Source organism: Hakea prostrata, chromosome 1 (genome assembly GCF_041222555.1).
Source record: "Hakea prostrata isolate BN-2017 chromosome 1, UWA_Hpros_2, whole genome shotgun sequence".
In the NCBI taxonomy this organism is placed as follows: Eukaryota; Viridiplantae; Streptophyta; class Magnoliopsida; order Proteales; family Proteaceae; genus Hakea; species Hakea prostrata.
The window spans coordinates 62,748,528-62,776,334 of record NC_142600.1 but is presented as its reverse complement, the minus strand read 5'-3'; the positions used below and the strand labels follow the sequence as shown (position 1 = coordinate 62,776,334).

At 41.5% G+C, this 27,807-nt stretch overlaps 2 protein-coding genes and 1 pseudogene across 2 annotated transcripts; all 3 read right to left on the bottom strand.

Moving 5' to 3' along the window:
• Positions 1 to 6,202: 6,202 nt before the first annotated feature.
• Positions 6,203 to 6,547, bottom strand: LOC149029344 (uncharacterized). The gene has a single exon (XM_089143041.1). It carries the CDS (start codon positions 6,545 to 6,547, stop codon positions 6,203 to 6,205), a length of 345 nt encoding a protein of 114 aa, XP_088999167.1.
• A 1,485-nt stretch (positions 6,548 to 8,032) lies between these two features.
• LOC149029343 (uncharacterized) lies at positions 8,033 to 8,503 on the bottom strand. Its single transcript, XM_089143020.1, has one exon. The coding sequence runs from the start codon at positions 8,501 to 8,503 to the stop codon at positions 8,033 to 8,035; it is 471 nt and encodes a 156-aa protein (XP_088999146.1).
• Positions 8,504 to 15,311: 6,808 nt separating this feature from the next.
• On the bottom strand, positions 15,312 to 23,499 carry LOC149029342 (G-type lectin S-receptor-like serine/threonine-protein kinase LECRK2; annotated as a pseudogene).
• Positions 23,500 to 27,807: the final 4,308 nt, after the last annotated feature.

The window sequence follows — 27,807 nt, the reverse complement described above, 5'->3', positions numbered from 1 at the left end:
TAGCTGCAGGAGAATAATAATCAAAGTTAATGTTTGTGAACTTACTTCATTCATAGAGAATGTGGGTATATATATCATGTCTATACCTCTGAGGTAATGAGAAGGCCTCGTGGCCCTTGGATTTTTTTATTCCTAAAGAAGGGTGGCGATGGTCTGAAATGCGTAACTTGTTTAGCAAGCCAGGTGCTCAAGCTTCCAGAAGAAGTCTCGAGACAACTGGATGTAATCCCATTGAAAGAGGGGATCAGATTCATGCTGACATAAATGTGACAGCAAGTCCAATCTTTGGCAAAAAAAAAAACAGTAAGGTGCAATCCTCGAAGAAACCTTAAGTGAATGAGAAGCTTCTTAGGTCTCAATTAGCATCTAACGAATCTCACTGCATTGTCAGTGTTAGTTTTGAATCTGCGCACCGAAGAGGGGTGAATTAGTTGAAATACCAAATAAACTCCTGTGCTCAATACGAATATATTTCCTAAAACTAGACTTCTTGATGGGCTTGTAGGAGAAAACCCCACTCAATTTGACCCCATATAGCCCCCCAAATCCTTGTCTGAAGTTGCTGAACTATGTCTGGAAAATCCTGCTTGCGCATCGAAGAAGGTGAGCTTAGTTGGTGAACTTAATGAACTCTCATGCTTGATCCAAATGTATTTATGGAAACTAGACTTCTTTATTGACTTGTAGGAGAAAACCTCACTCAATTTGACCTTGTATAGCCCTCTGAATCCCTATTCGAAGTTGCTGAACTATTTCTGGATTTTCTGCTGAAACCTGTTACCTGTTTTGGTCGATCCTTTTGGTCGATGCCATCAACCAAAACCAACGACCAAAGTTACCCAGAATCGAGAAAAAGATGCTTTTTGGATATTCCTTCATCTATTTAAGTGAAACCTCGAACCTAGAACGATATTTTACTCATTTCAACACCTGAGAACGTGGGAAAGCTCCTCTTAGGCTCCTCTTTGGCTTGGGTGATGATCTTCTACAAGAATCATTGTCTCTTTTCTTCAACTATCATTTTCCAAGGTATGATTCCTTCTCTTGCTCTCTATCCTAACCACTTCTCTTCTTCTTTTTACTGATGAGACCATGGCCAAGGTACTGCAACCTTGCAAACACCTTGCCATGAATGTCTCTTCCCATTTATACTTGTTTTTCCTTCATTCTTGCTATGCCTCACTTGCATCTTGATCCTTACATATACATTACCATGATTCCTTGCTTAACAACTTGATTTCTTATACTAAACTGAGATGTGGAGTATGATTAGTCTAATCTATGTCTTGCAAATGATTGCAATCATGTTCCTAACCTATTCCCCAACTAATTCTCTAGCTTCCCTCTCATTTACATCAATTTCTCATGAATGCTAGGATTCTTGTCTTTAGAACATAGGACCTCAATTTGGGGGTTTTCATTTGGACCATTGGATTGTGATAATACTTTCTAGGTAGTGTTCTTACATTGTTATTAATCATCTCTCCAAGTTTCAGATCGATCCGAACCCCGGAAGACCCATTTTGGACCAAAATCCCCAAAACCCATTATGCAGCCCCGAAGACAATTTTGGTCGATCCTTTTGGTTGATACCATCGACCAAGACCATCGACCAAACTTCTTGCTGACAGCAACCTTGCTCCGTTTTGACCCGTTCGACCTCCGATTTTCCCGATTTCTTTTCTAACCTTTCATTTATGTTTGTTTAGGGTCTTAACAATTCTTTTGGACTATTTCTTGGTATTCTCAATTCATCATTAAATCAACCTAAGGTAAGGATGGTTATTCCATAAACATATAGATCATCAACTTATGATTTATGTTCTTATTTATGAATAGAATCTTTTGATTTCTTTTAATCGTTATAAGACTGTGATATATGTGTTAGAACAGTAGTATTGAAATCTTTATACTCTTGTCATGTTACATTACTATTCTTATTTACTTATGTCTATGATGATTCATTTCAATATCATGATTTAACTTGTATTATGAAGATGTATTGGATGCATGAGAAGTGATGAACTTGAATATGTGATTGCCTACGTATAACTTGGGATTGGGGAGTGTCCTATTGACGCTTCTATCCTTGGGCACCGGAGGGAAAAGTATGGGATGTTCTCCGAAGGTGCATATCGACTCTTTCCCAGGTTATTGGATGACATACATAGGACTGTCTAGTGGTTTGGCTAGGATGTCCCTGTCGTATCAAACCCGAATCGGAAAGGCATTGAGACCGAACGACCCGTGGTAGCAGTGGGGATTTGTGGGCACTCAAGACCGGTAACCAACCCGTGAGAGGTCATAAATCTCATTGTGGGAGCCATTTATTGGTAGGGTTTCAAATGGATAGACTTGGGCTCACGGGCGCTCAAGACCGGTAACCAACCCTTGAGAGGACGTGAGAGCTTCCCTTTTACTATTTGTGGATGACCAATAGGGTTGATGAGTCCGTAATCCGGGATTACGCTGACTCTAGTGTGAAGGATACTGGAAAGGATTGCCGGGGGCGAGAAATGGACATATCTGGATCTGAGATGATATGACTGAGTAGATGACTTGCATTGGGCTAGGCTTTATTGTGACATGCGCCAATACTCATACCAAATGGTGATGTGAGAGAGTGGTGACTAAATCCCCAACCATGGTTTTTTGAGGACTTTACCGATATTCCCTGGGCATTCCCAAGATATGGAATGGGAGAGTGACAGACGACCCAGAGAAGTATGGTGCTATGACTTAAAGCATGTCTACCTTAGAGACCAGCATTCATAGAGTTAGAACCATACTTGTATCATGTGTTCCATATCATATTGCATCATGTTATGGCTTGTATCATATGGTTTATATGTTATGGAATGACTACCTTGCTGAGTTCTTTTGAACTCACTCCTTTTTGCAACATATTTTGTTAGACTTTCCTACAGGTACTACCACTGTTGACTGTAGCAGTCAACCCTTTGGAGGCCGAGTTGAAGACTTGTATCATACTGGTGGCGATGAACTAGTTGATAAAGACGAGACCGAGATCGGGACTTGTTTGTAGCAGTTCAGTTTTATATTTGTGTGTTAGGGATGGGATGTCGCCTCATTCCCTTTTTAACCTTTTTATTTGAATTGTCGGGACTATAGCTTAGTTGTTTCACTTGTTATGTGGTGAATCGGTTATAACCTTTACTTTTAGTCGTTTCATCTTCCGCTAATATTATAGGATGGGTTTCCTCCCTCCTTTTCACACTTGATTGTTTATACTAATGAAATCCTTTCCGCACTCTGATATTATTTGTGAATCCTTCTGAGGTACCTTCTCGACTTTTATTATTAAATTGTTTGGATACAAGGAATTGTTCTTGCTTTTGATTATATTATTGTGCTAAGTGACTATGATCGTTCCTAAACTTGATCGGCGGGACTGTAATTCACTCCTCGGGTAATCCAGATAGGGTATCCCCTTGGTGGATTTAGGGCGGGATGTGATAGTAGGAGCATGGCTATAGAGATTACTAGGCTCAACAGTGATATTGGGTACCAACTCCATAGATATGGGTTGATGCAGACTAAGTATGATGACATTTGTAGGGAGTTGGGGAGAACCCGAAAGGACCTAGAGGCTGCCAAGCAAAAGCTAGGTGAAATACGTGCCAACAATGAATACTACAAAAGTGGCAAGGAGGAAGCCCAGAAAAGAGAGGCAGAGGCAGTGAAAGCCTAGGAAGCAGCCATCCAAGATAAGAAAAAGATGGAAGCTGAACTGGACAAACTGAAACAAATGTGCTCAACTTGGAGGCCACAGTGGCGAAGCTACAGAAGGAAAACTCAAAACTTTATGCCTACTACTCAAAGCTAGACTTTGAGAAGCATGAGATAGAGCTGGAGTTAAAAGAGATAGACTAAAGAATTCAGAAGATGAAGGACCAGGCTGCCACTTATGTAGAGGATTCTATAAAGGAGTTCAGGGCTACTGCTCAAAGCTAGACTCTGAGAAGCATGAGATAGAGCTGGAGTTAAAAGAGGCAGACTGGAAAATTTAGAAAATGAAGGATTAGGCTGCCACTTATGCAGAGGATGCTATAAAGGAGTTCAGGGCTTCTTCTGAATATCAAAGGGAAGTGGAAGAGGCAGCTCTTCCAGGCTATGAATGTGGCCTGGATGAAGCCTTTGAAAAAATGGCAAAGAAGCTACTAGAGGAAACCCTGAGGGAAATTTGCAGGGATGCTCCCTTCGATGCTAACACTTGCGCAATACAGAAGATTCTTGTGTATAGCTGGATGCAATCCTCAACTCAGGGTCCTGCTCCAACTAGTGGTCCTTCAACAGTCCCCACTCCAGCTGCTGTCTCCTCAATGCCACCTCCAAGAGCTCCTTAACCTGAAGCAAACAAGGACCCTCTCCCTAAAGAAGTCATCATCTCCAACAAATCAATCCTAATGGCTCTACCATTGTCACGATTGAAAGTGATGATGCTACTGAAGCTCAACCAATTGTTGCTGAATGACTAGATCTTTTTAACATTGACTTCTTTTTTTAATAGCATACACTGATTAAAGAATTATTTTTTACTTCCATCTTGTACACCTCACATGTTAGCACTTACAGTAATTGTGATCATCTTTATCCCTTACCCCTCACACTTATAAAATTCTACTAACTGTGATCTCTCGGGAGAATTTGAGTGACAATACATTTTCTTATAAAAATGACTTAATGCTTACAAAAATGACTAAGTACAAGCATCGGGAAAGATTCCAAGAATGTATGCTTTACCAAAGGAAAACAAATGTATATAGGATAACACTTAGGATTCGAGCAAGTTGCTCTTACTTGTTCAAGGATGTATCTTGTTCACTGATAGAACTTCCTTAGTTGCATTGCATTCTAGTCACGAACAAGTTCTTTATTAGTCTCCAAATCTTTGAGTTTATAAGTTCCAGGTTGGAGTTCATGTACCCCAAGGTAGGGACCTCTAGGAGATAGCTTATTTCTTCCTCTTGGGGCAAAAATATTAGCTTGTCGGAGGACTAAGTCTCCTTACCGAAAAGACTTTCTTCGTACTCAGGAGTTATAATATTTAGCAACTTTTTTTTTTTTCTGATAAGTCACATTTCAATAGAAAGCTGCTTCTCGGACTTCATCAGCGAATTCCAAATTTGCTTGAAGCCCCTCTTCATTTGCTGCTTCATCAAAGAGTGTTGATCTAAGTGATCATGCTAACACTTCTATGGGAACTAACGCCTTAGTGCCATCAGATAATCTGTAAGGTGTTCCCCCCCCGTTGGTGTCTTGATGAAGTCTTGTAGGCCTAATGAACTTGAGGCAATTCCTCAACCCATTGCTAGTGATCTTCCTCCAAACGTCTCTTAATTCCATCAAGTAAGGTACAATTGGTGACCTCTACTTGACCATTGCATTGAGGATACACCACTGCGACTCTCCTGAAATTAGTATGATAAGTTTAACAAAATTCTTTAAACGCTGGATTGTCGAAATGAGTGCCATTGTCTGCCAACAATATCTTGGGTAGGCCTAATCTGTAAACGATTTTGTTAAGGGTGAACTTTTCCATCTGGCTTTTTGTGATGGTTGCAGTAGGTTAAGCCTCTACCATTTTTTGAAGTAATCGATGGCAACGATCAACCCAAGAGATCCATTCCCCCATCTAGCAAAAGGTATTGGGTTCAAAATGGAAACCAATGGCATAGTTGGGGCTCTTTGTATTGAGGAGTGGAGTTGACAAGGTTCACAGTGATAGACATAACTCTGAGCATCTTTGACCATCGTTGGCCACCCCTTGTCTTAGGATTTTGAGAGCCAAAGCTTTAGCCCCCATATGAGCTCCACAGATACCTTCATGCACTTCTACCAAAGCATATTGTGCACCTGATGGACCTATGCATTTCAAAAGTGGTCCCTCAATAGATCTCTCATACAACATGCCTTCTACCAGGGTGAACTTGGTTGCTCTTCTTTTGATGATACGCGCTTGAGCTCGATCCTCTGGAAGTTGATCATGTTGGAGATGAGATTAATTCGTCCATCCATGATGGTTCTACTTCATCAATTTCATCATTTCCCAAGCATCAATGGTTGGTTCATAAAGGATTTCTTGAAAAATGGAAGCTTGAATGTCTTCAATGCTTGTTCATGCCAATTTGGCTAAGATATCAGCCTTTGCATTTTCCTCTCTAGGAATTTGAATGAATTATCATTGAATAAAGTAGACTTTTAGCTCATTTGCTTTGGCAAGATACTGTTCCATCTTTTCCTCCTTGGCTTCATAAATGCCTCTAATTTGGCTCACTATCAGCGGTGAGTCACTGTGTATCTTCAAGCTCTTGACACATAAGGAGTTAGCCAAACACAACCCTGCAAGGAGAGCTTCGTACTCAGCTACATTATTTGTTGCTGAGAGGATGAAGTGAAGGGCATAATTGATGATGAAGCCATCAGGACTTTGCAGTACCAAACCAACTCCACTGCCTGACAAATTATTAGCTTCATCAACAATGAGAATCCAAGTTTCTAACGATATCTCTTGTTCTTCCCCCATATTCTAGCTAATGGTGGACTCAACCACAAAATCTGCTAGTGTTGTCCCTTCGCTGCAATCCTTGGCTGAAAATCAACTTGATACTCACTGTGATTTATGGCACCAACTCTCCAAACTTTGCCAAGAAGCGATTTATGACAACAACTCTTCTTGTCAGACATTGGATTTCTTTAACTGTGCATGGAGGTTGCATGTCTAAAATATCCTTGATTTTCTCAGGATTTGCCTCTATGCCCCTTTGTGACACCATAAACCCCAGGAACTTTCTTGAAGAGACCCCAAAAGCACACTTCTTGGGGTTCAGGCATATCTTGCATTCTCGGAGAACATCAAAGACTTCTGACAATTCATTAATGTGATCCCTCTGTTGAATGCTCTTGACCAACATATTGTCCACGTAAACCTTCATGTTATGCCCTATTTGTTTGTACAAAATTTTGTTTACTAATCACTGATAAGTGGCTCCAGCATTCTTTAGACCAAAAGGCATGACCTTGTAATAGTAGCTCTCCATGTTGGTCATGAAGGAGGCTTGTACCTCATCTTCTGGTTTCATCATGATTTGGTTATAGCTAGAGTAAGCATCCATGAAACTCAACACTTCATGTCTTGCAGTGGCATCGATTAATAGATCAATGCAAGGCAATGGGTAGCAACCTTGGGGCAGGCTTTATTGAGATCTGTGTAGTTTGTACACATCCTCCACTTCCCACTTACCTTTTTCACCATAATTACATTGGCCAACCATTTTGGACATTCAATTGGGTTGATGAAGCCAGATTTTTCAAGCTTTTCTACATCAACTTGGATGGCTTGATGTTTGTCTGTAGAAAAATTCCTTCTTTTTTGCACAACTGGAGTTGCTCCCTTGTTAATCCAGAGGCTCTACTTTACAACACTTCGGTCTATTCCTGGCATGTCTTCAGCTAACCACACAAAGACATTTGTGTTTTGGGCTAAGATGGTTGCTAGCCTCTGCTTAAAGTCCTATGTTGGTCCCTCTCTCAAGATGGACTACACTTAGTGGAACCTTTTGCAACCTTTTGACAGGCTCCCCTTGGCTTTCGTCTCTGTCATCACGCACTTAAATGGCGAGGGTGATTCCTACAAGTGGTGCTATTGGTTCCTTTCTAATGAAGTTGAGATAATAGGTCCTGGACTGCCTTTGGTTAGTCTTGCAGACACCAACGCCTTAAGTGGTTGGAAACTTCATCATCATATGCCTGGGGGAGATTATTGCTCCCATTGACGTTAATGTGGGGTGACCCAGATGATGGTGTAAGCTGACAAGTTGCGTACGACCATGAACATGGTGGGTAGAGTTACTTGTTGAGGAAAAGTTCCCACTGTTATATCCAATTGTATATTTCCCTCTACAGTGGTGGAACTTCTAGAAGAACCATAGAGCAAGGCTGCGGTTGGTTGGAGTGCTTCCTGATTGATCTTAAGTAGTCGGAAGGCATCTAGAAATAGAATGTTTGCAGATTATCCAGTATCCACCAAGACTCTATAGATCGTGTGATTTGCCAACTTAACCTTGATCATAATGGCATCCTCATGTGGGGTGTGGACATCAACCAACTCCTTCTCGACAAAGGTAATTGGTTCACTCTTAACGAAACGTGTCACTACTAAGGGCTCAATGGCGCCTATAACATGTGTACATTGCTTGATTTGCCTTGATGACTCGGGAGTGGGCCTTCCGAATACACTGTTAATTCTAGGAAGGTCCTCATCCCTAGGTGCCATTGGAGTTTTTCCTCTTGACTCTGTCCTATCCTGGGGAAGAGTCCTACTATGCCTTCTCGGAGGAGGTGAGGTTTCCCCGCGATGAGTAGCTTTCACGTGCTGATTTAAATGCCCTCTGGCAATTAGCTTTTCTATTTCTACTTTAAGCATACGGCAATCATTAGTGGGATGCCCTCTATCTTTATGGTATTGACAATACTTTGACATGTTAGCCCTCTTTTGGGGGCATGCGTGTAACCTCCCAGGAGTTTTTAACAACCCTGAGTCTTAAAATTCTTGGATCTGCATCAACATTGCAGATCATGACTTATTCAAAGGGGTGAATGCTTCTTCATCCTCCTCCATCACTCGCTTACCACACCACTCCTGTCTAGGCTTTGGATCTATCATTTGGAAGCGTGATTTAGAACTTGAGTCAGGAGTCTTCCGTATGACAGGTCTCTCCTGGTCCTGGTAATGACTGCGATTTGCTTCTAAAACCTCCTCTACTATGGCCATCTCATATCCCAAGTCCAATAATTCTGCCAGTGTCTTGGGTTTCTTCTCAACAATAGAGGTAACCAACTTTTCGTTAGTTATAGCTCTTTTGAAGGCTGTGAAGGCCACCTTGTCATCAACGTCTTTGAACCGGATGGAAATTTTATTATATCGAGTGATGAGATCTCGGATAGACTCTGAACGTCCCTGTTTAAGAGCTAACATGTTGTCCTTTGTCTAATCCTTTTGATTCCGCTCTTGAACCTTGCTGCAAATGCATATCCCAACTCTGTGAAGTTGTGAATGGAGTGCTTGGGCAAGCGGGAGAACCATGTGGTGGCAGGTCCACTTTATAGAGTCCCGTCCCCCACACATGGTCATAATAGATGTGAAATGACTTATGTGTGCCATGGGATCCGTAGTTCCATTATAAATTGTAAAAGTGGGCGTACGAAAACCTACCGGTAAAGGTGCGGTCATGATCTCAGGTACAAAAGGGTCCTGACTCAATACAAGTTGAACTTCATCAGGGATCTTCTTGTCAAGTTGATAGAGACGCTCATTCATATCTTGAACTTGACCATATAAACTTTCATCCTGAATAGATATAGGAGCCTCTATTGTCTGATAAAGACCCTTGGACTTAGCCACACGCTCCTTCAATGCACATGGAGGTTTTGAAATGTAAGGTGACTTTGCTCCAACTCCAGGGAAGGAATGTCTGTCTGCATGAGCACCTAATCTGTAAAAAACAGACCAGTGTCCACCTTTGTCCACAACTTTGGCCTTCCCCTTCCCCTGACGCCTTGCCTGCCGAACGGGAAGCGTATCTACTTCATTCCCTGGGCCCTGTCATTGCGACTGATATATAGGGGAAGGAACTGCTATGTTAGGTAAGGCTGCAACAGGAGCAGAGGGTGGCATGAGTTGGCTCAATTGGTTCACCATAGACTGGAAGGAACCCATCATCTCTAACATTTTCTGTTGTAGATCCATCAACTGCATATGATTTGGAGTAGAATTAGAAGTGACTCCTTGTGTAGGGAGTTCTGCATGTAACTCCGCATTGGTTGGTAGACATTCACGTACTAAAGGCACATGTGTATCCTTGGAGCCCCCCCCCCCCTTGCGGGTAGCCTCTTTTTTCTTGACAGGAGGATTTTCCAAGGATTTGGAACCTTGATCACCTGAGTTATCACCGGCCATCCTTATCGTTACAAATGTCCAAAAAATCTAAGGGAAAAGCTACTGATGATTTTCTTTGTTAGCGTTTCCCACAGATGGCGTTAAATGTTGCTCCAAAATTTGACTGTAGACCAACTGGTTCGTAAAAAGACCAAACCTGGTTCTTGGTTCCTAGAAAACAAAGAAGTGAGTGTGGGCCGCCTCTGGGGACAGGAAGTCACCTCCAATGATTAAATCAGATTATGATGAACACAAATCCTCATAAAGAGGAGTAAATGATCCCAAAAGAGCAAGAGAGAATGTCTTCTTGGGTAGTTGCAGGAGAGTAATAACCAAAGTTAATATTAGTGAATTTACTTCGTTCGTAGAGAATGTGGGTATATATATCATGTCTATACCTTTGAGGTGATGAGACGGCCTCGTGACCCTTGGATCTCTTGATTCCCAATGGAGGGTGGCGATGGCCTGAGATGTGTAGCTTCTTCAGCAAACCAGGTGCTCAAGCTTCCCGAAGAAGTCTCAAGACAGCTAGATGTAATATCACCAAAAGAAGGGATCAGATTCATGCTGACATAAATGTGACAACAAGTCCAATATTTGGCAGAAAGAACTGTAAGATGCAATCCTCGAGGAAACCTTAAGCGAATGAGAAGCTTCCTAGCTCTCAATGAGCATTTAATGAATCTCAGTGCATTCAATGTTGAACTTAATGCGTTGATTGACGTCTAGAGATAGATGCGCCGAATCCTCTGATGTCGTTACTTTATCTGAGATGTAGCTTGTCGGATGCTCATTTGAAAAGTCATCCGAGAAGCCCCTCATGAGAGTTGGCCGTCAGCTGGAGGCGCTCTTCTAAGCAAGTGCCTCGTTGAAAAGCGTCTTACGAAGTCAACGAACTATGACCCAACCAGCTGTATCGGTTTGCCTGGTTCACTTGGGCTGAAGGATTTAAACAAGATGTTCAAAACAAGTAGGGATAGGGACTAGCAGATTCCTGTAGAAATGATCTTATCTATATATGCTGGCCGGATTGCTGCGAACTAAAATTCCTTGATAAAGAGCTTGGATCATGTTGAATTGTGGAAGCAAGATCACTCGAATGAAGCAGCATTGCCCTCTACGTACAAAACAAAAAATCCACAAACCCCCTTACATGTAAAATACAGAAAATCCACGAATCCGTTTTCAACATATCATTTACGAGCCCTAGAAAAAGTTGACCAGTAAATTATGGCAGCTGGCTGATTCACTGGGATACTGGTGACTGAAAATGTTTGTGAAGAGCAAGTACCTCTGCCAGCTTCAACAACTGAAAACGAATTTGATGCTTTGTGTTGAATTAATGAAATGCTTTTCTTTGAAAATAAGATTTTATTTTGAGAATCCCTAATACAATAATAAAAGTGACCGTAACATGTAAAAAAGAGTCAAATTATGGCAAGAGATAATACTTCCAATTTCCTAAAGTTCCTTCTTCATGAATCTTTTAAGCATTGTTATTCGTGGAAATAAAAAATTTGACCCCAGGAAGGTCGCTCTTTACACAGAAACTATTAGTTGGGGTCATCTACCAATCTTATGCTAGTTAAAGTTGAGGTTTTGAAATACAACAAGTCCTTTCTGTATCCTCAATGCTTCAATTGTTTATTTTAGTATTGAACCAAAGGTTACACCCTCATTTTACCAAAAAATAAAAATGTTGTACCTTCGCAAATAAATAATAATACTATCTGCACATCTCTCTATCACATAATAAGGAGGAGAGTTCACCTCTGGTATGGGTCCTACTGAAGTTTTTACCATTAATTTTTTCTTCAATATTTATAAGTAAGCCCCTTCACTATTAGGGGAGTACATTGTTCTCCTGTGATGAAGAAGTGATTCAGACTCCAATCCTCTACCCTCGTTATTGGTCTTCCTAGCTAGCAACACTCATTGGATAACTTTGACTATCTAATTTGATGGTCCAAACTCTTTTAATTATCCTTATTTGAATAAATAAAAATATTTCATCAGGGCTTTAATAAGTCATGGCCAAGCTCTGAGATGATTTTTCACTGAAGATGAGAAAGAAACACAATATAACCCTAATTCCTTTTCGATCCTTCTCTTTAACAAAGAAGAGAAAATCTAACTTCAAAGAAAAGGTAAATGCCCTTGCCCAACAAATGCCCTCAAAGAATACAAGAATCTCTAAACAATTTTGAACATGCAATTAGTCACATTAAACAGCTTACAATTCTGAATACAACTCACAGTCAATGTCGAAGAATGGTGAATAAGCTTATTCAGGCCCAATTTTGATGCCTACAATATTCTAGATGGTGAAATTTGTCTAGCCACAACATAACAATACTAAGTGAGATTCAAATTTGGGACAAGGAATTAATTGGGTCAATTGGGAAACTCTGTGTAAGAGAAAGGTGGATGGTGGTTTGGGTTTTAGAAATTTAAACTGTTTTAATAGGGCCCTATTGGCTAGACAAAGTTGGAGACTCCTCACCTGTCCTGATACCCTTTGGTCTAGAATTATGTCAGCAAAATATCTGCAAAATCAGGATTTGTTAAGGGTAGAAGTACCTAGGTCCTGCTCTTGGGGATGGAAAAGTATTCTGGTTGGAAGAGATTTGTTAATTTCAGGAATTTGGAGGAAAATTGGCAATGGGCAATCCACTTTGATTTATAGAGATCCTTGGATTCCCTCTCTTCCTACTAAAGGAATTATGAGTTCCCCATTACATAATGGTCCTACCTTAGTAGGAGAGTTAATTGATTGGGATACAAATACATGGAACAAGAATCTTCTCGATTCCCTATTCTCACCTTTTGAGGTGCAGGAAATTTTAATGTTACCCATTCTTTCCCAATCTACCTCAGATGCTTGGTTTTGGACCAAACAAACACAAGGAAAATTCACTTTGAAGTCAGCCTATTTCCTTAGTTTTACATTATCTCCCGAAGTGGGTAACATTGCCTCTCCCTCTTCATCCTCTACTTGTTGGAAAGAAATTTGGAAGATTCCAAATCTTCCAAATAAAGCATTTCATATGGAGGGCGGCTAGTGAAGCTATTGCCACAAATAAGAATCTATTCAGCAGACATTGTAGCCCTTCCCCTTTATGCTTGTTATGCGCCTCTTCTGTGGAATCTACTATGCATGCCGTTGCTCTTTGTCCTTTTGCAAAAACTTGTTGGAAGGTTTCTCCTCTTAGAATTGATGTGTCTGAATTCTTGGGTCTATCTATGCATGATTGTATTAACTTTATACACTCCAAGTATAAACACACGAATGACTTGGAATTAGTGGATATGATTTGGAGTACACTGTGTTGGCTTATATGGAATGCCCGCAATGAATTTGTTTTTGAAGGGAAGCAACCCCATTTAGAAGGATTGATGAATCGTTTTTGGGCATTATATAATGAAGTGCAATGTGTCCAGTTGAATCTCTTATATGAAGAGATTGGACACACAATATCTGGCTCCAACTCACTAGATGTTGATTATCATTTTCAGGTTTATGTGGATGGCACTTGGGATAAACAAAGCAAGAAGGGAGGACGAGGCTGTATTATCTGGGACTGGCATGGAGATTTCCTTGCAGCAAAGGCACATTTTTGTCTTAGCATGTCAGTAACTGCCGTGGAATTAGAGGCGATAAGGGATGGGATTTTGTTGGCGCAATCACTTCAAATTACCAAGTTGGTTATCTTCTAAGACTGCAAAGGTGCAATTGAGGCCCTAAATGGTGGGAGTCATTCATTAGACTGGACATGTTGTTGTCTTGTTGATGAGATTTTGAAGCTTAGGATGTCTTTTGAGTATGTGTTTTTTACTTTTATTAGTAGGTCCAACAACACTTATACAGATTTCATTGCTCGTGGGGCTAGACATTTTAATATCTCTAGAATTTGGTGGAATTGCCCCCCGTATTTCATGTTATAGAACTCTTTTTTTGCCTCCAGGGATTTTCAGCTGGAGAGCTTTATATAAGCTTACTTTTGGATGGAAAAAAAAAAATTTCGTGCAAATATATTGATGGTTTACCACCATGACAAATGTTTGAAATTGTTCAGGGATGGAGGTAAAAGATTCCATATCATTGTGTGTTAATAGCAATTAGACATCACAACTTGTACTTCACCATAGCAATAATTTGCCAAGATCACTAAAGCAATAGTAGGCTGGGTACATTTGACCCTTCTTAGACTCTATTAATCACAAGAACCTTGTGTATTGGATATGATAAATTCTCTAATGGTAGATTGCTCTTCATAGTGATATAATGATCGTATAGATAGAGCCAAACATGAATGAGGACAAGGCCACCCCATCCTGACCTGATTCAATCAATGACAATTAGGGCAAGATTGGGCTTCACTGTCCCATCAACATTCAGAGTTAAGGTCAAGAATTTTAAGTTCTAAGTCAAGGTTGGAATTTTAAACTAAGTTACGAGCATTCAATGCTGGAATTGGCCGGATTTGAAAGAATTGACCCAATCTATCCCTATTACAGACCCTCCACTCCCTCAACGAGAAGCCTAAAAAAATGAAAGGCACTAAGGGGAATTGACAATAGAGATGCCTCTTCAGTTGTTAAAAACACTTCATAGAATGTTGCTTGGCACGTTGATAAAGTTCTCAATTACCGAAAGCTCAATCATGGCTTTAAATTGCAAAACAATTTCATATGATTTGTAATGTCATATTTAACAATTTGTCAAAGTTTTTTTTGAATAGCATCATCTTCATGTAAAATTCTCTAGCATGCAATAAACATTTCCAAAGCGTTAAAGACCACTGCTATCAAAGGCATTTCTAAACCCCCCAACCCCCACCAAAAAAAAAAAAAAAAAAAAAAAAAAACCATTGGAAACATCTAAAGATATTTAGATTGACTATCTATCAACCCACCAAAAAAAAAGAATTTCAATGCTACCTCCTGAGTCACACCTTAATATTAATGCCATCCTGAGACTCCTATTACTTATGCGGTTAGTCTCAGTGAGTTTTTTTCATACATTTCCAATATTACTCCCTTACTCTAAGGGAAGAAGCTGGCTAAGGAGAAGAAAACAAAACAAATTTTAGTGTGAGAACAGAAATCAAAAAGATGCAAGAATGGAGAGTAAATGATTGGCTACAGATGGTAGAGGAAGATGAAGATGAATTGAGCTTAGGATTTTACATTCAAGGGCATTGCTTTTACAGGAACAAACACTTGAATTTGCATATTTAATACTTGAGCATAACTGAATTTCCATACATAGGATAGATGGAATTCTATTACAATAAATAAACAAATCACCATCCTTATTGTTCAAGGCTTACATCTGGATAAAAGTTGCAGTGCGAAATAAAAGATGTAATTTTTGAAGCAGAAAACTGGAGTGCCAATTCCAATTGTGTGAATCGATTGAATGAGATGAAGTGGAAAATCACTGCAGGTTCCTTCAAGCATCTGTGACAAAAGAGCTGTAAGGGCAAGGGGATGGTGGACGGGGAACCTCAACAGCTCCTTCAAGCATCTGTAATGTAAAGTCCTCCTCATTAATGAGAGGGATCACCTTTGTTGACAAACATATGGGAAAGGATTTCCTCTTGGCCACTATATTTGACCAAGTGAGAGAGGAAATCTCTCCTTCTCTCTCTCTCTCCTAATCTCTAAATCCCTTGGAGACAACTCCATTAATAAGGACGGTAAGTTCTTTGACAAAATGGCAAGGGAGATAAGGCAACGTCCATTCTTCATCCTCCTCTCTAACTATAAATAGGGGTGGGGAGGTTTGCTTGATTATAGAGAAGTGGAGGCAAGCAAGCCAAGTGAGAGGCAAGCCAAGTGAAGGTAAGGCAAGTGTGGGAACACTCCTCTAGAGTTGAGAGTGTGAGTTGAGAGAGGGTTACAGGGGTATCCGGTTTTGGATACAGGGTTGGGTTGGGTAGTAAATCCAAGCACTGTACAAGAGTTGTATTTCAACTTTCTCATAGTGAAGGTCCCATTACGCCCATGGATGTAGGCAAAGCCGAACCACGTATATTGTTGTGTTGGTGCTTCCTTTGTGATTATTTCCTTCGTTATATTTCACGTGGGTCCCATACAAGTACTATTCACGTGGGCCCCACACCGACACTATTCACAACACTATTCACACGGGCACTATTCACGAATACATTTTTGTATTGTTTTTCTCTGTCGATCTTTTACACAAGAGGGAAAATAGTGAACCGTCTATCGGTCTTTTTCCCAACAAGTGGTATCAGAGCAAGGTTCGCGTGACTGTCGTAAAAGATGTCAATGGAGGCAAGCGCCGTAGGACGGATGATCAGCTTGAACGGGAGCAACTGGATGATATGGAAATCCAAGATGGAAGATTTGCTATATTGCAAACACTTGTATGCTCCCATAGAAGGTGCATCGTCAAAACCCGAGCAGATGTCTGAAGCGGAATGGAAAGTCCTAGATCGAAAAGCCGTTGGCTTCATATGCCAATGGTTAGATGATTCTGTTTATCATCATGTTTCCACTGAAAGTTCGGCGCATTCACTATGGAAAAAGCTAGAAGGTCTGTATGAGAGAAAATCCGCTTGCAACAAGGCATTCCTTATCAGGAGACTTGTAAATCTCAAATACAAGGAAGGGAGTTTTGTGGTAGCACACTTAAATGAGGTACAAAGTATTGTTAACCAACTCAGTTCTATGAAAATGACACTTGATGATGAGTTGCAGGCTTTGTTATTGTTAAGTTCGTTGCCAGAAAGTTGGGAAACCTTAGTTGTATCCCTCAGTAACTCAGCTCCTGAAGGAAAGCTCACAATGGATATAATAGCTGGAAGCCTACTGAATGAGAAGACAAGGAGAAAATCCTCAATCTCATCTCACAGTGAAGCCCTTGTCACTGAGAAGCGGGGGAGAAGTAAAACTAGACCGCCTCATTTTCGTGAGAAATCATATGGAAGATCCAAGTCAAGAATCAGGATCACATGCTACTACTGTAAAAAGGTAGGGCATATGAAAAAAGATTGCAGAAAGCTTAAGGCACGAATGGAGAACCAAAGTGAGGACAAAGAAGACAAAGAAACCACTGCCATCAGCTCAGATGGAGATATTATCATCGTCTCAACTAGTGATGAGTTTTGCCTCACTTCTACATGCCATGACTCAGATTGGGTCATTGATTCAGGTGCATCCTTCCATGTTACCCCTTACAAAGAATTTTTTACTACTTTTGAATCAGGTTATTTTGGTATAGTAAAGATGGGTAACAATGGCATTTCAAAAATCATGGGTAAAGGTAATGTGTGCATCAAGACAAATGTCGGATGCCAAATGGTTCTCAAGGAAGTAAGGTATGTGCCGGACCTCCGTTTAAATCTAATCTCTGTAGAAAGCTAGATGAAGAGGGATACCATAACCATTTTGGTAATGGTCAATGGAAACTTACCAAAGGATCTCTAGTGATGGCAAGAGGTAGCAAATGTTGCACTTTGTACAAAACACAAGTGCAAATATGCAAAGCATGGGTAATTGCAGCAGAAGAAGATTCCACTGCAGATTTGTGGCATCAAAGACTTGGCCACCTGAGTGAGAAAGGTATGCAAATTCTCACAAAAAGGAATCTTCTGCCAAACATTAAAGGTACGCATCTAAAACAATGTGTTCATTGTTTAAAGGGAAAACAATATCGTGTTACCTTTAATAGAACTTCTTCCCAAAGAAAAAGAAAAATTTTGGAATTAGTGCATTCGGATGTATGTGGTCCTATGAAAGTAAAAACTCTTGGGGGAGCTTTGTATTTTGTAACTTTCATAGATGATGCATCTAGAAAAGTGTGGGCATATGCATTAAAAACTAAGGATCAAGTTTTTGATGTATTTAAAACTTTTCATGCTTCTGTTGAAAGAGAAACAGGTAAAACTCTTAAATGTGTCCGTACTGACAATGGAGGTGAGTACAGTGGAGCATTTGAAGAGTATTGTAAGGAGCATGGAATTCGCCATGAACAGACTGTTCCAACCACAACATAATGGTGTAGCTGAAAGGATGAATCGCACAATTATTGAAAGAATAAGATGTATGCTTTCACATGCAAAGTTGGCACGGTGCTATTGGGGAGAAGCAATGCGCTCCGCAGTTCATCTAATCAACTTATCTCCATCAGCCCCCTTGAATGGAGATGTTCCTCAGCGAGTCTGGAGTGGAAAGGAGGTATCCTATAACTACTTGAAGGTGTTCGGTTGCAGGGCGTCCGTGCACGTCCCAAAAGACGAACGAACCAAACTTGATGAGAAAACAAAACAATGTATTTTCTTGGGTTATGCTACTGACAAGTTTGGTTACAGGTTATGGGATCCAATTGATAAGAAGGTGATCAGAAGTAGAGATGTGGTCTTTCTAGAAGACCAAACGATCCAAGACTTTGATAAGATCGAGAAGCCTCAACCAGATAATGACGATCTTATTGATCTTAGTCCAAACACTTCACCGTCGGTGCAAAGTGAAGGGGGAGATGTTCAAGAAGGTGATGGTCCCACCAATGGTGAACAAAGTGAGCAACCAGCTCACGAACCACCAGTTGAGCCTGAGTTAAGAAGATCCACCAGGCCACGATGTCAATCTACCAGATATTCACCTAATCAGTTTGTTATGCTAACAAATGCAGCTGAACCAGAATGCTTTGAAGAAGCAAATGAAAGCAAGCATAAAGATGAGTGGTTGAAAGCTATGCAAGAAGAGATGGATTCTCTACATAAGAACCACACATATGACCTGGTAAAGTTACCTGAAGGTAAGAAAGCACTCGAGAACAAATGGGTGTTTAAGTTAAAAGCCCAAGAGAAAAGCTCACAACCAAGGTACAAGGAAAGGTTGGTTGTGAAGGGATTTAGGCAAAAGAAAGGTATTGACTTCGATGAAATTTTTTCACCTGTAGTAAAAATGTCTTCTATACGGGTGGTGTTAAGTTTAGCTGCTAGTATGGATTTGGAAATCCATCAACTAGATGTAAAGACGGCCTTTCTCCATGGAGATTTGGAGGAAGAAATTTACATGGAGCAGCCAGAAGGTTTTGAAGTCAAAGGTAAAGAACACATGGTCTGCAGGTTAAGAAAAAGCTTGTATGGCTTGAAACAAACACCAAGGCAATGGTACAAGAAGTTTGATTCATTCATGATGGATCATGGGTATAACAGAACAGCATCAGACCATTGTGTGTTTGTTAAGAAATTTTCTGAAGAAGATTTCATTATTCTTTTGCTCTATGTTGATGACATGTTAATTGTTGGTCAGGATGTCAATAAAATTGACAGGTTGAAGACACAATTGAGCAAGTCCTTTGCCATGAAGGATTTGGGAGCTGCACAACAAATCTTAGGCGTAAAGATTTATCGTGATCGAGCAACTAGAAAGTTGTGGCTATCACAAGAAAGGTATGTGCAGAAGGTACTTGAAAGATTTAATATGAGCAAAGCAAAATCTGTAAGTACCCCCCTTGGTAGTCAGTTCAAGTTGAGTAGTGAACAAAGTCCCTCAACTGAAGAAGAAAGGGATGAAATGAAACGCATTCCCTACTCTTCAGCAGTAGGAAGCCTAATGTATGCCATGATCTGTACTAGACCTGATATTGCACATGCAGTAGGAGTTGTTAGTAGATTTCTATCCAATCCTGGAAAGGAACACTGGGAAGCAGTGAAGTGGATAATGAGATATCTTAAAGGTACTACTAACATTTCTCTGTGTTTTGGAGGCCAGCCACCTATGTTACAAGCATATACAGATGCTGATTTGGCTGGAGACATTGACTCCAGGAAATCCACATCAGGATACCTAGTTACCTTTGCAGGGGGAGCAGTGTCATGGCAATCTAAGTTGCAAAAATGTGTGGCTTTGTCATCCACAGAAGCAGAATACATTGCTGTTGTTGAAGCATGTAACGAGATGCTATGGATGAAGCAATTCACTCAAGAACTCGGTCTAAAACAAGAAAAGTATGTCATTCACTGCGACAGCCAAAGTGCAATTCATATAAGTAAGAATCCGAGTTTGCATTATAAATCCAAACACATCCATGTAAGGTATCACTGGATACGAGATGTACTGGAACGAAAGCAGTTGCAGATTGAGAAAATCCATACTGACAAAAATGGAGCGGATATGATGACAAAGGCACTACCAAAGGGCAAACATAACTACTGCAGCAACACGGCAGGCATGATCTGTCCCTCCATATGAGTCGGAGGGGGAGTTTGTAAAGTCCTCCTCATTAATGGAGGGATCACCTTTGTTGGCAAACATATGGGAAAGGACTTCCTCTTGGCCACTATATTTGACCAAGTGAGAGAGGAAATATCTCCTTCTCTCTCTCTCTCCTAATCTCTAAATCCCTTGGAGACAACTCCATTAATAAGGACGGTAAGTTCTTTGACAAAATGGCAAGGGAGATAAGGCAACGTCCATTCTTCATCCTCCTCTCTAACTATAAATAGGGGCGAGAGGTTTGCTTGATTATAGAGAAGTGGAGGCAAGCAAGCCAAGTGAGAGGCAAGCCAAGTGAAGGTAAGGCAAGTGTGGGAACACTCCTCTAGAGTTGAGAGTGTGAGTTGAGAGAGGGTGTATAGGGGTATCCGGTTTTGGATACAGGGTTGGGTTGGGTTGTAAATCCAAGCACTGTACAAGAGTTGTATTTCAACTTTCTCATAGTGAAGGTCCCATTACGCCCATGGATGTAGGCAAAGCCGAACCACGTATATTGTTGTGTTGGTGCTTCCTTTGTGATTATTTCCTTCGTTATATTTCACGTGGGTCCCATACAAGTACTATTCACGTGGGCCCCACACCGACACTATTCACAACACTATTCACACGGGCACTATTCATGAATACATTTTTGTATTGTTTTTCTCTGTCGATCTTTTACACAGGAGGGAAAATAGTGAACCGTCTATCGGTCTTTTTCCCAACATGTAACACCTTCTTCATCGGAGGCCTCAGTGTTGGGTCCTCTTGAATACACCAAATTGCTATCATCACCAAATTCAAAAGCTTCCTGTCATCTGTTGTAGCCTCCTCATCCTTATCCACCAAATCTCCGAGTTTATCTTCTCTGTAGCAGTCATAAGCCCAGTCTGTCAATTATATTGCTTTGTCTTCTCCACCCCATGCTGACTCCACACACATCCTACAAGAGAGAATCTCCAGCAACATCACACCAAAACTATAGACGTCCACTTTTGCTGTGATAGGCATACTTCAAAACCACTCTGGAGCCACATACCCTCTAGTTCCTCTAATGCATGTTTTAGTTAAGGCCTGGTCAAGCATCAATAGTTTTGCTAATCCAAAATCAGAAATTCTCGGTTTGAAAAATTCGTCAAGAAGTATGTTCTGAGGCTTTATATCACAATGCACAATCTGGATGCTGCACTCCTCGTGCAAATAAGCAAGCCCTCTTGCAATTTCAATTGCAATCTGGGTTCTTTGGTCCCAATGAGGCCTTGAGAATCCAAAGATAAAGTTGGCCAAAGAGCCATTGCTCATAAACTCATAAACCAAGAGCCTGTGAGTCCCTTGGTCACAAAATCCAAACAATCGAACTAAATTCCTGTGGTGGGTCTGGCCAATCACACTTACCTCTGTTTTGAATTCCTTCTCGCCTTCTTGAACCACCTTGTCTAGCCTCTTGACAGCAATTGGATTTCTAGAGCCTAATGGGTAGATACCTTTGTAAACTATCCCAAAACCACCCTTTCCCAATTCTTCTTTGAACCCATTTGTAGCTTCTTCAAGTTCACTGTATGTAAATGAACACAGATTAGTCTCTGAGATGCTAGAAACTTGATTGCTACTTTTGGCCCTTCGGCGGTATACAAGGAAAGCAGTAAGGCAAGTTATGACTAACAATAGGAAGTTCATGAATAAAGAACCACCCAATGATCCAACCAGGATAGCTATTATTGGATCTTTGATAGTTGGCCCTGAAGAAGTTGCAGGAGTTACAGAACAACCTGCACGCCTTATTTTGAAAATAGCCTTTCCAGTGTCACTTGTGCTCAACTTTCCATTGGAGATTGGAAGCCTCTTCTTCCAACATGTTACGTTTCTGAAAATAACAACTGCACAGTCACGGTCCTGCAAGCAAGAATTCTGGCAGTCCAGTTCACTAACCGGCTGAATCCTTTCATAATCATTATATGGCCAATCCGTCCCAGTCAACTCCTGGAAACTAAACCGACTCTCCAGGGAACCAGATTCACCCTCTTCACCCTCTTCACATACAAGTGGAACTTTCGGTTTGCAGCCACTGAGAGTGTTGTTTGGATCATTGAAAGTGTATTCAGGTGGGCACTCACAGATGGGCATCCAATTAGCAGCTCCACAGTAGCTATTATACCCACAAGCACCACTACCCATAGACCCAGTAAAGTCACAGACTTTATCAGGAGTTGGAAATGATCTCTCAATGGTCCATGCTCCATTAGCGCCACGAGAAAGCCTTGGATACGAGTACAGATAAAATGTTCCCCCAGCATCAAGGGTCGCTCTATGATAGAAATCAGAAACCGGGAGTACGTCAGTAGGTGAGAGATCCTCAATGCTTCCATTGCTACCCTGGAAATACAAATGGCCTGATGATTCATTGAAGACCAACGACCAACGGTTATCAGGCTGAACAGGCCTAACAGAGTAGTATGGAGGTTGGTCGGGATAATAAGCCGGCAATTCGGAGACAGAATTGAAAGCAAGAGTTCCACTTCCATCTTGAAGCAATTGGAGCTAAAACCTTCCCCGTGAGTAATCAGTCATCAACAGCTTTGAAATAAGAGTCCCACCCTCTTTCAGTACTTGTCCAGGCAACATGGTATCTGTTGGATGGCTGAAGCTCTGCCATAGGTGAACAGAATTGTTACTTTCAAGCACGAAGTTGCCACTGTCGAGCATGGCAGCGTAAGCGACAACATCGCTGGGATTTGATACTCCAGCCGTCCATAACTTTTGGCCATTGGGGTCAGAAAGAACAAGTTGTCCATCTGTTCTAAGCTCAATTTTGGACTTCTTTGGAATTGGATTTCCACCATTGGCGTACCAAACGATGGTTTTAACACGTATTTGATTGAACCAGAATGCGAGCAAGAAGGAATCTGTATCAAGGCTGCGAAACCCGAAGGCAAAGTCCTTGGAAGGTGAAGTCCATTGAGAACCTCCATCGTCGGCTATGAGATAGTTACCCACAGTCAAATTAGTTTGACAGACAGCCAAGAAGGGGAAAAGTAGAAAGGAGAGGAAGAGAACATGACGAAAAACATCATCAGAAGCCATTGCCAAAAAGCTGTTCGTGAAAAGGCCTAACAGAACTCAAAACGTTTTGAAAGCAAGATATGATGAAGTCTAAATATCAATCAGAAAAGAAGAAATCTAATCCTAATGTGCAGTTACTCTGCAATTAAAAAAAAGACCTTGAGACATTACGGAAGCATTATGGTTCCGTAAACTCAAAGCTGGAAAGCGGCGATTTTAGTTTACTCAAATGGTCCTTAAAAGGAGTTCTGTTTTGATCTTCCTGTTGGTCTTTTGTAAGATTCATACTTTTCAGTGGAGAGGTCATAAGTTCAACTCTTTCATACGGCATTTCCAAAGTTAAGAAAGCAACAGCCCGAGAAGAAAATAGTCATCACAAAGTTACACTTGACTGGTTTTGCTGATGATAACTAGTCCTTCAACCGCAGCCACACCTCAATCATTTCGAGTAATCATGATCAAAGTCAAAGGATTGAAGGCCACTATTTTAAATGACAAAAAATCTCAATTGTGGTCCAAGAATCATGTGGAATATTCCATATGGATTTCTTTAGGAAATTTTAGGTGCGGAACCTTTTAATCAAAGCTTAAAATCTTGTTAGGTTGATTTAATTAGGGGTCTTTCACTAAGAAGTATGGATCTTATCATTCTATCGACACTTCGCCTTGACACGATAATATTGTTTAAAGTCAATTCATTAAATGATCAAAATATCTATCCTCCTACGCACTCTAATGTTTTAAAGCGAGTCTAATGGTATAGCCCACTCTCTTGGGAACTAAAATCCAGTCCATTTCCTTGTAGATGTATGACATGTGTATTAACATTACATAAAAATGTTGAAGTCCATTTATAAGTCACATCTAAATTTAATCATAACTCTTTGATGTGACTTATAAATAGATTTCAACCCTTCAATGCGACGTTATGACACATGTTATATATCTACAAGGAAATAGACCTCGTCAAAAATGGATTGGATAAATTTTCCTCTCTTGGCTGAATATTGGTGAAAAATATTAAATTGAAGAAACTTCGCTTCGACATGCTTTATAAGCATTATCCCTAATTCCCAAGAAATTGTTTTGCAATTTAAAGCATGATCTAGTCGAGCGATTTTTGGCTTGACTTGTGCTTGATCAAATTTGATGACAACCTAGGCGGCTTATTAATTTGTGGAGTGACCTTTGAAAAATTGTTCAATCATCTTGGATGGTAATGAATCGAATTCAAATGGAGAATATAACACAATCTACCATTCAATGGGGTCGAGAGACACAATGAGAAACACAAACAAATATTCAATTCCAACTAACTATTACAACCACCAACATCAATGCAAAAAAAGAAAGAAAGTGTTTGTTTTTTTAGTGACTAAAAAAATTATTTTCTTTCCTTTCTAACCCCCCTCCCCCCACCACACCGCCCCCCCCCCCCCCCCCTTCCCCTTCTTTTTCCCCCCCCCCCGCCCCCCCCCCCCCCCCCCCCCCCCCCCCCCCCCCCCCCCCCCCACACAAACCCCCCCCCCGGCCCCGCGGGGGTTTTTTTTTTTTTTCCCCCCCCCCTTTTTTTGGGCCTCTCCTCTAATTTCCCCCCCCCCCAAGGCCCCATGTGTATTTTATTGAAACAACTCTTTTAAGTTTTGATATGGAGAGATTATGATCAGACCGGGTTCATACCTGGTCCGACCCTCGACCCCGGTCGAGAAGGAGAGATCCGACTCGCTCCCGAGCGAACCGGATCCGGAAGATGGCTTGCTGAAGAAGAAAGCTTATTCGGCTGCAAGCGTGCCCTAATCCTATGTATGGATTAGGGTAATCACCCTAATGATGGCAGACTCGAATTGACGGCTGCGGATAATCATTATCGAAGGGATAATCATCGCATAACCTAAAGGTTATCTCAGGAGTCCTCTACTAGCCCAAACCAGTAGAAGTCTATTGCTCAACGGATTTAACTGATAAGATCCAACGACTAGCCGAAGAAGGCTCAAGTGCATCCAACGAAGGAGATTCGAAGGTACACTCTATATAAACCTCATTACCATACAAGGTGAGGGGATCGAAAAGAATACTATCTGAGACTCAGGTTCAGATACATACTGATAGACCTAAACTATCAGCGATCTGCTATCTAGATCACCTTTCCTAGTTCTTCATTCCTTAGCTCTGCGCTTCTAGCGAGCCGTTTGTGATTAAGTTCATCAAGCGACTTAGCCTTCGGAGGTGGACTCCCGACCCCATCGGTCGAGCCAAATCTGACGCTTTCGTTTTGCAGGACATCACGAGGAGATCTAAGGGCTGAGCAGATTTTGGACGCATCAATTGGTGCCGTCTGTGGGAAACGACTTGAAAAGCCATGGTGACTAGATCAGCAGCCACTGCACAACGCAATTCCGGTGTTCGGATCCCAGGGTGAATAATCCAGGATATTCCCCGGAAAGCCAAAATCCTATCGAGGTAGATGGTGGCCAGGGAGGACGTAATCCTCCTCCTGATACAATCCAAGATCAATTGGATTAGGTAAAGATTCAACTCTTGGAGGTGAGCCAAGCACTCCGCATGCTCACCAGACAAGTGGTTTTACCACAAGAGCTTGATCAGCGCGATTCAGGGAGACGTGCATTGCCACGTGACCAGAGACTGGCTGAAGACCGAAATATCAATCAGAATTTCCGTGAAGGAGACCGAGGACTTAGGAGGATCGATGATCAACCAAGGTGAGACGATCGGTTCGACAGACCACAAGAGAGTACAAGCTGATTCAAACACAAGGTTGGATACAGGGGTAAGAACTCACTCACCCACTGTCAGAAGAACCGTTCATGATGATCGAGCAGTTCGCGACAAGAGGAATGCTCGGGAAGGACGGGTTGTTCGTGATGATCGAGTAGCACGGGATGATCGTGTTAATCGAGGTCGTGATCATATTGCTTGAAGATCACCCGACCCAGTTGGTCGGGAATTGGCCAACATCAATGAGAAATTAGGGCGGTTGGCTAAGGGAAGAATAACCGAGGATATTTACTCGGTCATTCGGAAGACTCCCTTTGCCGAGCCAATTGCGGGATATCGGTTTCCCCATAACTTCCGTTTGCCTACCTTCTCAACATTCGATGGCTCCGGAGATCCAACAGCTCACATCGGCTATTACCAACGAGACCATGGCGATTTCGGGTAATTCGATGAAATTTTATGCAGGGTTTTTGGTTCATCTCTAACTGGAGCAGCACAAAAGTGGTTTTCGAACCTCCCCTCTGGAAGAATCGTAAACTTTGACGAATTGGCGCGCCAATTCATAGGGCGATTCCAGAGTGGAATACGAGTCAAAGAAAACGGAAGAAACCTTGTTTCTTGTCAAACAAGGAAAGAACGAATCAATCGAGAGAGTTTCCGAAAAGATTCAACAAAGTGACGATGGAGATAGAAAATTTGGATGAACAAGTAGCCGGAGCTGCTCTATTCACGGGACTCACTAATCGGAAACTCCTAGAGTTATTACTACGGGATATGCCTGCGACTTATGCTTGAGTTGGTACGAGAGATGCCGGAAGCGGGCTGAAGTCATGGAGATTCTAGATGCGCGCCAAGGGGATAATAAAGTCTCCAATAAGGAACAAAAGGCTCTGACGAGAAGCGAAGCCAAAGAAAAATGTTCGTGATCGGGTTGGAAAATCTCAGCCTTGGCGCCAAAGGTCCCCCGGTAAAAGTGAGTACACTCCATTGAATGCTCCTCGGGCTGATATTTTGAATATCCTCAAAAGAAAAAATATTTTAAAGTGGCCGCCTAAAATTCTTTTGAAACCCGGAGAGCGACGGGATCGGGAAAAGTATTGCCGATTCCACAAGGACTATGGTCATTATACTAATGATTGTCGTCATCCGAAGGCGGATATTGAGAGATTGATATCTCAGGGACATCTGTCCAGTTTCGTTAGCAGAAGAAGGGAGGAGCCACGTGAGCCACGTGCGGCTGCTCCGAAAAGGGATCGTTCGGTTAGTTCGGAACGATCAAGGGAGGCCCCGAAGTCTAAGAAAGGCAAGGAGGTGATTGAAGCTACTTGGTCACCGATCCTTACCATCTTCGGGGGACCGAGCCCGAATCACTCCGGAGTCCGAAAACAAAATCCAAATTTGTTGGAACCGGAGAGACGCGAAGCGGAAGAAGGCTGAATGGTGAAGATTCTATCACCTTTGGCGAGGAAGACGAAAGAGATGTTTGTTTACCTCATGATGATGCTATAGTCATCAAGGTAGAGATTGCACGACGGGAAGTGCATAGAGTTTTGATTGATACGAGTGCTGCGGTGACCTAATTTCCTACGAAGTGTATCAAAAATTGAAGGTGGATCGGGACTTGATGAAACCTTCATCCACACATCTATATGGCTTTGCGGGGTCATCTGCGGTGGCGGAAGGATCGGTCCGGTTGGATTTATCCATTGGAAGTTTTCCTAAGGAAACAAGCTGTCCGAATCAATTTTTTGGTGGTTCGGGAACTGCTAGCTTATAATATGATCCTCGGGCGACCCTCTTTATCCAAGATAGGTGCTATT

What these genes read in the sequence shown, in the direction of transcription:
- LOC149029344 (XM_089143041.1), bottom strand. Translation starts at nt 6,547, where the DNA reads ATGGGGGAAGAACAAGAGATATCGTTAGAAACTTGGATTCTCATTGTT.
- LOC149029343 (XM_089143020.1), bottom strand. Translation starts at nt 8,503, where the DNA reads ATGTCAAAGTATTGTCAATACCATAAAGATAGAGGGCATCCCACTAAT.